General features: G+C 42.6%; 1 protein-coding gene across 10 annotated transcripts in view; it reads left to right on the top strand.

Moving 5' to 3' along the window:
• myo9aa (myosin IXAa) overlaps nucleotides 1-14,374 on the top strand; it is a 341,249-nt gene that overhangs the window by 318,899 nt on the left and 7,976 nt on the right. For 4 of the 10 annotated variants that reach the window (XM_072492687.1, XM_072492691.1, XM_072492694.1 and 1 more), the window contains 7 exons: nucleotides 405-597; nucleotides 1,092-1,283; nucleotides 2,630-2,735; nucleotides 3,765-3,896; nucleotides 4,754-4,877; nucleotides 8,551-8,604; nucleotides 13,064-13,081. In XM_072492687.1, coding sequence (XP_072348788.1) covers nucleotides 405-597; nucleotides 1,092-1,283; nucleotides 2,630-2,735; nucleotides 3,765-3,896; nucleotides 4,754-4,877; nucleotides 8,551-8,604; nucleotides 13,064-13,081 — 819 coding nt within the window. The remainder of the gene's footprint in view (nucleotides 1-404; nucleotides 598-1,091; nucleotides 1,284-2,629; nucleotides 2,736-3,764; nucleotides 3,897-4,753; nucleotides 4,878-8,550; nucleotides 8,605-13,063; nucleotides 13,082-14,374) is intronic. The other 6 variants (XM_072492695.1, XM_072492689.1, XM_072492693.1 and 3 more) reach the window with 4 other exon arrangements.

Here is a 14,374-nt window from a genome sequence, read left to right as displayed (position 1 = left end):
AGACTTTTGGAAAAAAATTGGTCTATGAAGGATGCGTATTATCTGATGTATGAGATGTTTTAGGGGATAATAGTGTTGAGGTCATCCAATTTTTGCCTTGCTTCAGGAGCAAATTCACGTATGAGTGGAGCTAAAATCAAATCAATCTAGTTCTGATCAACCAAATTAAATTAAGATTCTATCTGCCATATGCAAAGAGTGCGTCCCTGTTTCACCATTGTAACTAATCTGGGTAGTATATGTGCAGCCTTGGTTGGGATGTATAAATTCTACAAATGCTGGCCTAACCAGCGACGCCCACATCCCGTAAATGAATGAAAAAAAACAGCTGGGGCGCTCGAACAACAGGGAATACTTACTTTTGGCTGCCGTTGTCTCACGTTTGTCTTCTCGTTCATATTCAGTACGACCCTGAGCTGTCGTCGCGGCAGTTTGGAGTGGAAGTCTCCCGACTTAGCAACGGTGAGCGGTCAGTTCCGTTGGTGGCGGAAAAACTGATCAACTACATTGAAATGCACGGCCTGTACACCGAGGGAATCTATAGGAAGTCCGGATCAACCAACAAAATCAAGGAGCTCAAACAGGGTCTGGACACAGGTAAGGAAGACCCACAAGCTAGGAACATTGGCAGGTTACTGCAGCTCAGTTGGATGGAATTGGCTCTGCAATGGCGAATGGCTATGTCTAAACATAACACTGAATTGGACAAATATTTAATACAGTAAAATGAATATCTCTGTACTAGAGTTTTGTGACTGTTACCAAGGGTCATAACTAACATATTATTTATGGTGATCATGACGGGGTACGTTTTTGACCCAGCAACAATGATAGATAATTCTGGAACACCCCTCCTAAAAGCACTATGGAAGCACCTTTCCCATTTGGACAGCATGTTCAAGGAGGTTCATCATTATCTCCTCAATGACAACCAGGGGTGTGCAATATAAATACAGGCTTTGCAGGAAGATCTACATTCCAAGAATGATTTTTTTAAATGTGCGACTTGGATCGTTCACCTTTCTGTTTGGGGGACTGTAAAAGCTACCTGTGATTTCTCTTTCGGGACTGACTGGGATTTCTTCCTGCAGATGTGAACAGCATGAATCTGGACGAGTATAACATTCATGTCATTGCCAGTGTTTTCAAACAGTGGCTGAGGGACCTTCCTAATCCTCTGATGACCTTTGAACTCTACGATGAGGTTCTGCGAGCAATGGGTAAGCAAGAGTTGTGTCCAGTGAATCATCGAAATGAACTCAGCCATTTCAGCAACGTGCAAAGTAAGTGGGGGGGAGCAATTATGCTAGTAGCCTGTCTTTTCTAGTAGTGTAATATTTAGCAGAAGTGTTATATTCTGTCTGTATTCAGTAAAATAAATGTGTCTGTGGCCTGAAGTGAAGTGTTGGGCTGGATTCTCCATTTGTGAGGCTAAGTGCTGAGGCCGGGACTGAATGACGGGTGTTCCACCGTCCCTGGAGCAATTCAGGACATGCTATTGGGCCAGCACTCGCGCTATGTGGAACTAGTGCAATTCCAACTGTCGCGGTGTCAGACTCGCTGCGGTCGGGATTGGCACCCGAGAGCCTGACAAGCTGGAGCTGCATATAAACACTCCGTTCCCCACGCACTCTCATTCTAGCCAAGAGTATGCCACCCCGGAGAGCGACCCTGGGATTCGAAGATGCGGAGCTGGAGGTACTGCTAGATACAGTGGAAGAGAGGGACGACACCCTGTTCCCTGGGGTGGGTAGGTGTCTGCCACCGGCCAAAGTCAGCTGGGCGCAGGTGGCAGAGGCCGTGAGTGCCGTGAATTGCGTCTGGAGATTGGCAGTTGTCGGTGTTGAGTACTGAGGCTGTTGCAGCAATGCCGTCGTCATGGGGGATGTTGGTGTAGAGTGCCGAGACATCCATTGTGACGAAGAATGTTCCTGGTTCAACTGGTCCATAGGTGCTGGGTTTCTGTAAGAAGTCCGTCGTGTCATGGCAGAAGCTGGGAGTTCCTTGTACGATGGGTTCCAAGATGCCCTTGGGATTAGGGAGGCAGGTCAGGTGTTGTTCATGTGTCGTTGCAGACCCGATGGGCTGGAGGTCCTCTTTGGCATTGTATTTTCTGTAATTCTGTGATCTGATCATGTTACTTCTCTTTCCCCCCCCGTGTGTCCATTCTTCCTGAAAGGCTTTTTGTTACTGATGTCAACAACCCTCTTGTATCACACCTCAATCGTCAATTCTTTTTGAGTGTCAACAGGTTACTCAACATGAGGTATCAGGGAATCAGTTCTACTACTCTAAATTTGGCTGAACTTTACACTTATACAACGTCCACATGTGCGCTTCCTCGCTAAAGTTGCATGATCAGGAATGGGAATTTTAGCTCGTTGTCCTCTCCCCAACCCACATGCTAAAGCTAATTGTAACTCCCGAATGGTGCTTTAGTTAATTAGCAAACCCACAAATCAGGAATCCTACTTGGAACTCTCTTGCTCTGTCTGGTTAAGCACTTCAAAATACAAGTAAATGATGTTGACCAGAATTACAAATTGGCATTAAGTCTCGGTGTTTCTATTGCCACCATGTGATTGAACTGTGGTTTTGGGTGAGGTAAAAATATTTTGTACAATCACAGGTCTACAAGACAGAAAGGAAATAATCCGGGGAGTGTACTCCATAATTGATCAATTGTCCCGGATTCACATCAACACTCTAGAACGACTCATCTTTCATCTCGTACGGTAAATACTTGATTGATGCGCATTAAGTTTCAAACAAAAGTAATTCTGCAGTTCAGGTTTGGTGGGTTTGCACTCCAGTCTTTCCTGCATAGTTGAAAGAGGAAATTGTGTCGATATTTTTTGAATTCTGGATCCAGTTCATATTTGTGCAGGTGATAGACTATTGATTAAAAGAAAATCTATCCACATCTGAGCAAATTCAGTTTACGTGAGGAGGGTCTGTCAGACAATTTCTTCCAGAATGCCAACCGTACTGTCTTGTTCATCTAGTTGTTTCTAAACTTAGTCCAGTGCCTGGGCCTCAATACAGGTGAACGATCAACTGCTGAAAAGTGTTTCAAGTGCTTTATTATCTCCACCTTCGCCCTTTCAATTAGAGGGATAGGTTTCCACTTACCACCTTATAAGGGCTGGTTTAGCACACTGGGCTAAAGAGCTGGCTTTTAAAGCAGACCATGGCAGGCCAGCAGCGCGGTTCAATTCCCGTACCAGCCTCCCCGAACAGGTGCCGGAATGTGGCGACTAGGGGCTTTTCACAGTAACTTCATTTGAAGCCTACTTGTGACAATAAGCGATTGTCATGTTCATTTCATTATACATTGAACATCGTTAGAGTCAAACAGAAAGCAAATGATTAGGTGCTGAAATATTTTTATTTTATTTTAATAGAAATATATTTGCAGAAATTAGAGCAATAAATACCTGGTTCAAAGACTGACGTGGGAGAAGTGACAGTTTTAAAAAATAAATTTAGAGTGCCCAATTATTTATTGTTTCCAATTAAGGGCAATTTAGCGTGGCCAATTCATCTACCCTGCACATCTTTGGGTTGTGGGGCGAAACCCACGCAGACACGGGGAGAATGTGCAATCCCCACATGGACAGTGATCCAAGGCCGGGATTCGAAACCGGGTCGTCGGCGCCGCAGTCCCAGTGCTAACCACTGCGCCACATGCCGCAGAAGTGAAAAAGTTGACTAATTCGCACAATTGTTTCTCTTTGCCCCCCCTTATTTATCTAACTTTCTAGAATTGTACTACAAGAAGATACCAACCGGATGTCCTCAAATGCACTGGCCATCGTTTTTGCTCCATGCATCATTCGATGTCCGGACACCACTGACCCATTGCAAAGTGTTCAAGATATTTCAAAAACCACTGCGTAAGAATGTTTTAATTTCTTAATATCAATTCTGACATTTTACAAAAAAGTTATAATGATGCAATGTTGGAGCCATGGAAGCAAGTTGCTATGGGAGAAATTTTGGGAGTAATAATTGTTCAGGTTGACCCCTTGTGCTGGTAACTGATGCAGTGGAAAGAGGAAAAACCTTTTCACCCAGAGGGGGGTGGGAGTCTGGAACTCGCTGCCTGAAAGTGTGGTGGAGGCAGAGACCCTCAGAACATTTCCGAAGTATTTAGATGTGCTGTTGCGATCCCAGGGCAGACACGGCTATGGGCCCAGTGCTGGGAAATAGGATCAGAATACTTAGGTGGTTGTTTTTGACCAGCACAGATGTGATGGGCCGAATGGCCTTTTCTGTGCTGTATGACTCTAAGCAAACTGTTCTCTAGCTTCCCAATATCAGTGCCACCGTGATGGTGCAATTTCTTTTAGTTCTTGTTGGGAAATGATGGTGGCAAGGAGATATCTTGAAGTGAATAGACAAAATTAAGTGAAGTCCAAATACAAAGGGATATCAGTTTGAAATGAAGTTGGGAGTTAAAAAAAATAATAACTGGATAGTTTTTTTGCCCAGCAGTTTTGAGTTGTGGAATAAGTTACCAGGGAAGGCCAATGGAATAAGACAATCTAAATGGATTTTTTAGTCAGTGGATTGTGTTTCTGCAGCTAATTGAGTGGTCGAGACGTGGTGAAGAGGTTTATAGGTAGAGTCAATCTGATTAAATGTAATGGGATTTATTTCTTTTCCCTGTTCCTGAACATTCTTGTATTCTTTTACCAGATTTATATTAAACACATAATACTTCAGCAAACCTGTTTCTTGTTCCCTGTAGGTGTGTGGAATTGATTATTAAGGAGCAAATGAACAAGTACCGAGCACGGCTGAAGGACATCAACAGCCTGGAGTTTGCAGAGAACAAAGCCAAGAACAGATTGTCGCTCATCCGACGCTCAATAGTAAGATCCTACTTAAACCTGGACTTGTGACACCACTATCCTGTTTATTGCTCTTCCTGCAGCGATTGGAAAACTATCATGCATGATAAGAAATATTACAACATAGTTGCATATGCACAGAATTCCATTACCTTTGGAATTCTCATACATTCAGACTGTCTGTATGTAACATTGGGCGGTGCATTGTTCTCATTTTGTCTATCTGAATGTTATGTCTCTTTGCTGCATCCCACTGTGGTGCTGATTCAGCATGTATATCTGTACTCGCTGTTCTGTGAGCTTCATGTCAATTCGTCATTGTGTTTGAGGCCATCAAAGATTGAGTGGTATCTGGTTTAGTTTAATGTGGTCTCATGCTGGTTCCCATATCTGTGTTTGAGAAGGGACACAGAGTACAAAGTGGGAGTGAATACTGTTTTATGACACTGAGTATGTCGAAAGCTGCAGGTATAATTACTGCTTCACAGTGATGTTGTTATCTGGGATTAGGTCCCAAACTGATTTCTGACTACCTTGGGTAGGCAAACTTGCATTTGACATCTGATAGCATGTGGAGTATAAATCCAGTGTGATGTACACTATTTAAAAAGTGGCCATGGGATGTATTGATCCACTTGGACTCTTTATAAATAACATCAGTTTGTTCCTGTTGACTGAATTATATGTGTTGCATATGTCCTATAACTGCAGCATTAAGCATGTCATTGCATGAGGTATAGGGAGATATCTGTAGACCAGCAAATAGAGGCTAAACTTTAACACAAATAAGACGGCTCAGTTAGCTCATTAATCTGGCGATTAAACAAACTGAAAGGTGTTGCCTTTATGATAGTAGGTTTGGTTTTCCTCATTTTTTTGATGTAGCTCAGTTTCTCCTTCAGATGTCTTTCCCATCTTTCCCTTTGTTCTATCAGACATGGCTGAAACGTGGCATTTTCTTTTTGTGCGTCTAGCTGTCGCCTTGACAATTCACTTTACTTGTTGCTGTATTCTGTTATAATTGAGTTAAACGGGAAGTCTGTTTGGACAAATTCTTAAATGGCCTTGACTCTCAATTGTCCATGGAATAAATGAACTGCTTTACTGCCTGGAGTAGTGATACCCCTGTGGAGGTAAGTGCCAGGTTGCCTGAATCTTAAACTTAATGAGGAATATGTGAAGCCAGGAGAAATAATTTCAAACCACTTGTAAGATTTTTAAAACTAAGTTTAAGCATTAATTTAAAAAAAAGGAAAAATAAACTTTTTAAAATATAAAATTAGAATAGCCAATTCTTTTCTCCCAATTAAGGGTCAATTTAGCGTGGCCAATCCACCTACCCTGCACATCCTTTTGGGTTGTGGGGGTGAGACCCACGTAAATACGGGGAAAATGTTCAAACTCCACACGGACAGTGACCCCGGGCCGGGATTCGAACCTGGGTTCTCGGTGCCATGAGGCAGCAGTGCTAGCCACTGCACCACCGAGCCACCCTGAAAAAAAGAAGCTTAAAGAGACATGGTTACATTTACACAGTTAACAGTACTTCTGCAAACACTTATCAAAATATTTCTGCCTAATTAACTCCAAGCTGACCATCCCTTTTAGACAATAGTCATTTTCATAGAATTTACAGTGCAGAAGGAGGCCATTTGGCCCATCGAGTCTGCACCGGCTCCTGGAAAGAGCACCCTACTCAAGGTCCACACCTCCACCCTATGCCCATAACCCAGTAACCTCACCCAACACTAAAGGCAATTTTGGACACGAAGGGCAATTTATCACGGCCAATCCACCTAACCTGCACATCTTTGGACTGTGGGAGGAAACCGGAGCGCCCGGGGGAAACCCACACACACACGGGGAGGATGTGCAGACTCCACAAAGCCAGTGACCCAAGCCGGGAATCGAACCTGGGACCCTGGCGCTGTGAAGCAATTGTGCTATCCACAATGCTACCGTGCTGCCCTCATAGATTACTGAAATATCCACTCCTGTTATAGGGGAAGTCTTGCACAAGGTTCTCTCACTCTTGCTTGCGCGCGCACAAATTCCCACATTGGATGTTGAAGAAGGTTGTAAGCTAGTGAAAAAAGGAATTGATTGCTCTTTTCGGAGACGGGAGTACATTATGGACCTATAAAGTACTATGTGTGTACATGAGTAAGGCAGTATGATCTCGTGTGTAAATGTGAGGTGGGTAGTTTTACATCCGTCTTTTCTTATTTCATCTCATTTGATGTGTGCACAGTCTTTCTTAAATGTCTTGATTCAGTTCTGGACTTTCAGATGCTCCTTTGTCCAGGACAGCAGCCAGATGTTCAATTTCTGATTAGGTCTGTAATATGGGGCAGCACGGTGGCGCAGTGGGTTAGCCCTGCTGCCTCATGGCGCTGAGGTCCCAGGTTTGATCTCGGCTCTGGGTCACTCTCTGTGTGGCGTTTGCACATTCTCCCCGTGTCTGCGTGGGTTTTGCCCCCACAACCCAGAAATGTGCAGGGTAGGTGGATTGGCCACGCTAAATTGCCCCATAATTGGAAAAAAAAAGAATTGGGTACTCTAAATTTTTTTTAAAAGGTCTGTAATATATAATATTGCACAACTCTTTCATTTGAAGATGGAATCATTCTATCTGTATGACCTTTTCAGATGGTAGTTCTTGTCCCTCCATCAGTTTTAATTGTTTCAAATCACCCATTACATTACTGTCTTTGCACGCTGACTTGCACGTCACCTGTTGGATGTTTAACTGTTGCGAGATTGTCATTCCTAACACTTAAGTGGCATACACTTAACTTTTGGAGGATTGAATGATTATTTGCAAAATATTACCATTGTGTGACAACAGAAATTCCTAAATTGGGGCACTAATACAATTGGTTTTATGTTTAATAAGGTAATGAAGAGTTTAGCATCTTTGACCTCGGGCATATAAAGGATCTGCCAAATAGTCCCTAGTGTGTGTATGAGATAGTTGACCTCAGATAGTGTGGGACTTGGGGAGCCCTGGATTTGGTAGGTTAAAGGTCAGTGAGACTTTTCATTGCTGATTGTTGGCCAGTGACATCTGTTAATGAGTATACATGCAAACATCAGGTTAGCCAGAATCAGGCCTCCACAGTTACGTAACCTATTCACCGTGACGATCCTGTGCCTACACATGAAGTTTGACCATTTGATTGAGCTACCAATGGAAACCCAGTGACTGTAGAAATGCGCTCAAACAAATGCTGTTCATTTCAGAAAACTGGAAGAGTTAAAGTGGGGATAAAATGATAGACTGGTTACAGCACAAAAGGAGACCATTTGGCCTGTCCTGCCTTGCCAGGTGTCTGCACAAGCAACCCGCCTCGCTCCACTCCCCTGTCTGTTCTCTTTAGAGCTGCAATTTCTTTTTCTTCAGAAAATTACCCAAAGGCATTTGTGAATGCCGAGATTGATATGCTTCCATTAAACTCTCCAGCAGTGCATTCCAGATCCTAACCACTCACTGGGATTGGAAATAATTTAAAATAAACTGCTGTGTGCAACTTCCAGAATGAAAACAATTGACACTTAAATTTAATCGAGATGTTACGAAGCTCTTCACTAACCCCAGACAAAACACATTCCTTTCCTGCTGTCTGCATGCTCCTGTTGAATGCATGGTCAAACTAACCTGATCCTCTACTTTTCGTGTTCTTTTCCACTATAGAAACCGGTTATAATAGCGGTTAGATTCATGAGCATCAATCGCAGTTCGATTCCGGTAGGTATTTCTCCCACCATATCACCAATTCCTGTCCATGATGCCATTCATTACATGATGCTCTATCCCAAGCTCAGGGAGTGATCCAGTTGTGTGTTGACTCGGAACAGAATAGAGCTTATGTCGATTTAAGTATTCTTCAGTTTCGTTGACTGCATTGCTGCTTGTGTGGGCTGTTTCAGGAATTACATTTTGTGAGTATTTAACCATCGGAGTTTGGTTCAGCTACAGCATGAACGGGCTATAAAATAGTGCCTAGACTCTGATATTATCCAGTAATCTCTTAGGTGATGGTACTACACGAGCTACTGTAGCATTCTCACTTTTTTATTGAGTTCCAAATGGTAACTTTCTGCATGCAAAATCCACATGAGCAAGAAACCACTGCACCAACAAAGAGACCAGTTACTGTCATCAGCATGATTTCCTGTAAAATACGAATGTGTGACCACCAAAAATATTTGACTTGAGTGGACTAGAGGGGAAATCTGTACTTTTCAGAGTCATTTCACCATAGAAACCAGCTATCCTTCGTATTCTTAACACCATAATTTGTACAGTGGTCTGTAGTGATCTTTGTGTATGTATATACATGGTTAATGTGTAGTCAGTACAGTCAGGTGATCACTAGAGGGCAACACTAACAGGGAGTACATAAGCAAGCTCAATCTGTTTTCCCGCTCTCTTCGGGTGAGTTACAGCTAGACAACAGAAGTGCGCCAAGCTCAGAGTGTAGAGTTTTATATTCATTGTTAATCTAATTCAATCTTGTTTAATTTGATTACTAGTAAAAGTATTAAAGAAAATAACTCAAGTAAATTAATTTGTTGTTGTTAGGGGCTGTTTAGCACAGGGCTAAATCGCTGACTTTGAAAGCAGACCAACGCAGGCCAGCAGCACGGTTCAATTCCCGTAACAGTCTCCCCGAACAGGCGCCGGAATGTAGCGACTAGGGGCTTTTCACAGTAACTTCATTTGAAGTCTACTTGTGACAATAAGCGATTTTCATTTCATTTAATTGTTACTCAATAAATTGTTTGTCATCACTGGAAGACTTTGAGTATTCATCATCAAAGTTAAGTTTAACTCGGTATAACAAATGAGTAACATATATTACTCCCAAGTAATATAACATGCTTCCAGGAGTAGGAATATAATAGAACATGGTCAGTAATCCATTCCTTATACTTTGATCCTTTGGATAGTTGAACAAAATTCTAACAGGAAATGAATTATATCGTAATTAGTTGTGCTCTTCAGTGTAAATGTTCTAAAGATTTTTTTTCTCAAGAACATGTACATTCAGTGGTAGAAAGCTTACACTAATTCATACCATCTTAATTCACTGTATAGGCATATTTACAGCCTGTGTTTGCTTACTTGTCACATCTGTCAGATAAGTATGGCTGTGTATAATTGTTACTAAGTACTTATTCTGGATTAAGTGGTAATTAAAAGTGGTCAGTTTAAGACCATGAGACATAGCAGCAGAATTAGGCCATTTGGCCCATCAAATCTGCCCCACCATTCGGCCCATCAAATCTCCTCCGCCATTCAATCTTGGCTCGTCTGTTTCTCATCCCCATTCTCCTGCCTTCTCCCCATAACCAGTGTCCATGTACATAGATCCCTGAAAGTTGCCACCCAGGTTGAGAGGGTTGTTAAGAAGGCGTACGGTGTGTTAGCTTTTATTGGTAGAGGGATTGCGTTTCGGAGCCATGAGGTCTGTTGCAGCTGTACAAAACTCTGGTGCGGCTGCATTTGGAGTATTGCGTGCAATTCTGGTCGCCACTTTATAGGAAGGATGTGGATTGGAAAGGGTGCAGAGGAGATTTACCAGAATGTTGCCTGGTATGGAGGGAAGATCTTATGAGGAAGGCTGAGGGACTTGAGGCTGTTTTTGTTAGAGAGAAGAAGGTTAAGAGGAGACTTAATAGAGGCATACAAGATGATCAGAGGATTGGATAGGGTGGACAGTGAGAGCCTTTTTCCTCAGATGGTGATGGCTAGCACGAGGGGACATAGCTTTAAATTGAGGGGAGTTAGATATAGGACAGATGTCAGAGGTAGGTTCTTTACTCAGAGAGTAGTAAGGGCGTGGAATGCCCTGCCTGCAACAGCAGTGGACTCGCCAACATTAAGGGCATTTAAATAGTCATTGGATAAACATATGGATGATAAGGGAATAGTGTAGATGGGCATTAGAGTGGTTTCACAGGTCGGCGCAACATCGAGGGCTGAAGGGCCTGTACTGCGCTGTAAGTTCTATAACCCCTGACCCCCTTATTAATCAAGAACTGATCAATCTCTAATCCAGAATCAATTTACACATTTCATTGCTTAAATGAGAGTGATGATATATGCCCAGCATAAACCCATAAAATGAGCTCTCAATATTTAAATTTACTACCAATTTTGTGACTTTGTAAGAATAAAATGACCGTACAAGTTCAGGAAGGCATGTGTTCCCTGTCGGTCTGTTTGAGAAAGGCAGTGTGTAACAGCCATACAGGCCAAGAATATACCAGATTTGAATTCCAGTCTGCTGGGCGGTCGCTGGAGTGTTAAGGACCCTTGTCCAACCCTGCGATCGAGAGCTGAAAACTCCGTTCTTTCCACTCTTGAGCTGTGACGTTTGCTGGATCGTGCATGTACGCGATGTGCTGTAAATCAGCTGTGAGCCTTGTGGCAACAGGGTGCTGACAGACTGGCTCCAGACATGCCAGTTCTGTATAGATTAACAATAACTCTAACATCCATTTGGGTCTTCCCTGCTGTCTGCCTAGCTGAATCTGACACGTTTACCTGAGAGCTGTTGCTGGCTGCATACAACATATGCAGGTCAGCAGCCAGCAGCAGTAATATGGCACAGAACCAACATAGAAGCTGTTAATGTTGAAACAGTCCTGTCAAATTTGTTCAGCTCCAGGACCAATGAGTGTATTCAAGTCAGTCCTCCTTATATATTTCAGCAGAAATTGTCTTTTTATTTAAAGATATGCATTTGTGGAAATCTCTTTGCACAGCGAGAAATTACATAAAGTGGTTGTAGGGCGGCACGGTAGCACAGTGGTTAGCACTGTTGCTTCATAGCGCCAGGGTCCCGGGTTCGATTCCCGGCTTGGGTCACTGTCTGTGCGGAGTCTGCACGTTCTCCCCCTGTCTGCGTGGGTTTCCTCCAGGTGCTCCGGTTTCCTCCCACAAGTCCCGAAAGACATGCTTGTTAGATAAATTGAACATTCTGAATTCTCCCTCTGTGTACCTGAACAGGCGCCGGAATGTGGCGACTTGGGGCTTTTCACAGTAACTTCATTGCAGTGTTAATGTAGGCCTACTTGTGACACTAATAAAGATTATTATTATTAGACCTTTGAACTCCACCTTTTTGTTTCACTTTAAGGGACTTTTAAAGCATTCGCAATCTCGGTAAATGATATAATCAGGTGTTAAAATGTGGCCTCCCTCCTTGAATAAAAGGCAAACTTCTGTGGGTCAGCTGCCAGCCCAACAACATTAATAATCCAACTAGCATTGAATTTGAGGCAACCGTTGGTCTTCATAGGTTCTGAAAATGTCTAGTGTTGCTTTGCAGTAACTCGTTCCAAGCAGAGAAGAGCCACATTCGCACTTCTAATTTCCAGAACATTTTCTAGCAGCTTCTCACAGTCATTGCCAAAGTTATTATTTGGGTGACCACCAGTGTATCCATCTTTCAATCAAACCCTTCATTTTAGAATGGGATCTCTGTCAATCAGCCCATTAAAATTGGACTGTAAGTTTTCAGTTTTTCAAATATGTGTGATTTTGAAGAAGTGTGGTCTCAGATGCAATCTGCAAAGAGGTTTGACAAGTTGCAGTATGAATTTCTGCTCCTGGTAGTTAATTCTGCACGTTCTTGGTGAAGTGAGGAGATTCAGATGATTGTATTTCTCTTCGAACATCATTAGCCTGGCCTTGTCCATTTTTTGATTAGGCAAAAAAAAGCACAATACATTTATGTCACAGGCTAAATGCTGTGCAGTCTTGTATCTTGCCAGCCTGTTTGTGGATGGGTAATAAGAGTTGGTTGCTTGGCCTGATGGCATATAGTCCGAAGATGTGCAGGTCAGGTGGGCTTGCGAGGATAGGATGGGGCCGTGGGACTAGGGTGCTCTTTCAGAGGGTTGATGCAGACTCGATGGGACAAATGGCCTCCTTCTGCAGTGTAGGGATTCTATGGAAGTGTGAGAATGAGCAGTAGTCTGATCAATGCCCACCATTTGCACATTGTTAAAATAAGAGTGGGCTGGAGATAAATTGTTGAAAGCTTGCAGTGAATCATCTTAACCCACACCATACCTGTGCCATTTCACAATCACTCTGTCTGTCTGTCTCTCTCTCTCTTTCTCTCTCTCTGGAAATGAGTTTAGTAAGAGATTTGTTGAAAATTTTTCATGTTTTCTCTTTGCCGCCCATGCAGCCGAATGGTAATAAAAAGGTAATGGCTTGTCTGTTATGTGCTTGTAAGTGATTGCCTTTTTCTGGTGATGGCAGTTCAAAAAGACAACGTCAGCACTGCAACCACTCCAGCGCATATACTTGCCCACCACAACAAAACCCATACTTCACATATGGCCCCCGAATAATCGAGAAAACCATTCTACAATTTCAGTACCTGTTTTTACAGTTTAGTCTGAATATTGGGTGGGAGGTTTTATTTCGTGCAGTTAAGGTTCTCCTGGCAACTGCCTCTGATCAAAATGTAACACAGACGGAGTTGTACATTTTCCCACCTTGTTCGGATGTTACTTGCTCTGGAATACTCCATGGCCACTGGACCCCAACCCAAATGATTTCATCGTTTTGTCTTTCAATTTAACACCAAATTTAGGTCTATTCTTTGACTGTGGCATGTGTTGAGCAGAAACTAGAGCGAGACAAACTCATATTCACGTAGATCTTTAAAGCTGGATGAGGATTTAATCTAATCAGTCTGGATTTGAACAAGTGTTTCAGAGGTAAAAGGCCATTATACTAATTAGTTGCTCTGCCCAATTAAATGGAGAGGTCACTCACGAAAAGAACAGGCAAATGAGATTAGAGCTGATGGTTCTGTGGTGGAATTCACACCATTACAGGCCACATGGACTGAATGGTCTTCTTTAAAAAAAAAAAAATCACTAATTTTATGATTTTAAAACTTATGTGTTTATTGGGTTCTTCTATTAAGTGTGCAATTCTCATTGTTTATTAGTCACCATTGAGCCTGTGCTTCTGAGTAAGATATTGACAAGAAGCAGGCCTTTTGCTGGAGTGGAAGCAGGCTGGCCTTTGGCTCGACTGTGAGTTCAGATTTGTTGCTGAATTTCTGTGGTGTGTGTGCGTAACCGTGTGCAATGCTGGTGTTTTCCTTTGCATCCTTGTGACCAGTACCACAGCGGTTAGTTAGCGAGATCTGAATTGAGAAGAAACCTCGCTTTCCGAATCTTCAGATTATGCTGGAAAATCGCATTCTCTGAACTCCTGATTCAAGAAACCATCTGGAGATCGCGGCACCTTCCACCTCTGGTGCCTGTTTGTCACAGCAGTGATCCAGGACCATCCCCAACTGAAGAGCTTGACCTTGTCTGTTGTGTTTAGATCATTGGTTTGCAGCTTTGGTTTTTTCAACATTCGGATGGAATCGATTGTAAGCTAATTTCTCAGCATTTTGAGGTCAAAAACAAAACTGTTGGTCATCAAAAAAGGTAACAATTTTTGGCAAAAAATAAATAAAATATTTAATATAACA

Source organism: Scyliorhinus torazame, chromosome 30 (genome assembly GCF_047496885.1).
Source record: "Scyliorhinus torazame isolate Kashiwa2021f chromosome 30, sScyTor2.1, whole genome shotgun sequence".
Classification (NCBI taxonomy): Eukaryota; Metazoa; Chordata; class Chondrichthyes; order Carcharhiniformes; family Scyliorhinidae; genus Scyliorhinus; species Scyliorhinus torazame.
The sequence above is the reverse complement of the archived record's forward strand: the minus strand, read 5'-3'. Positions and strand labels throughout refer to the sequence as shown.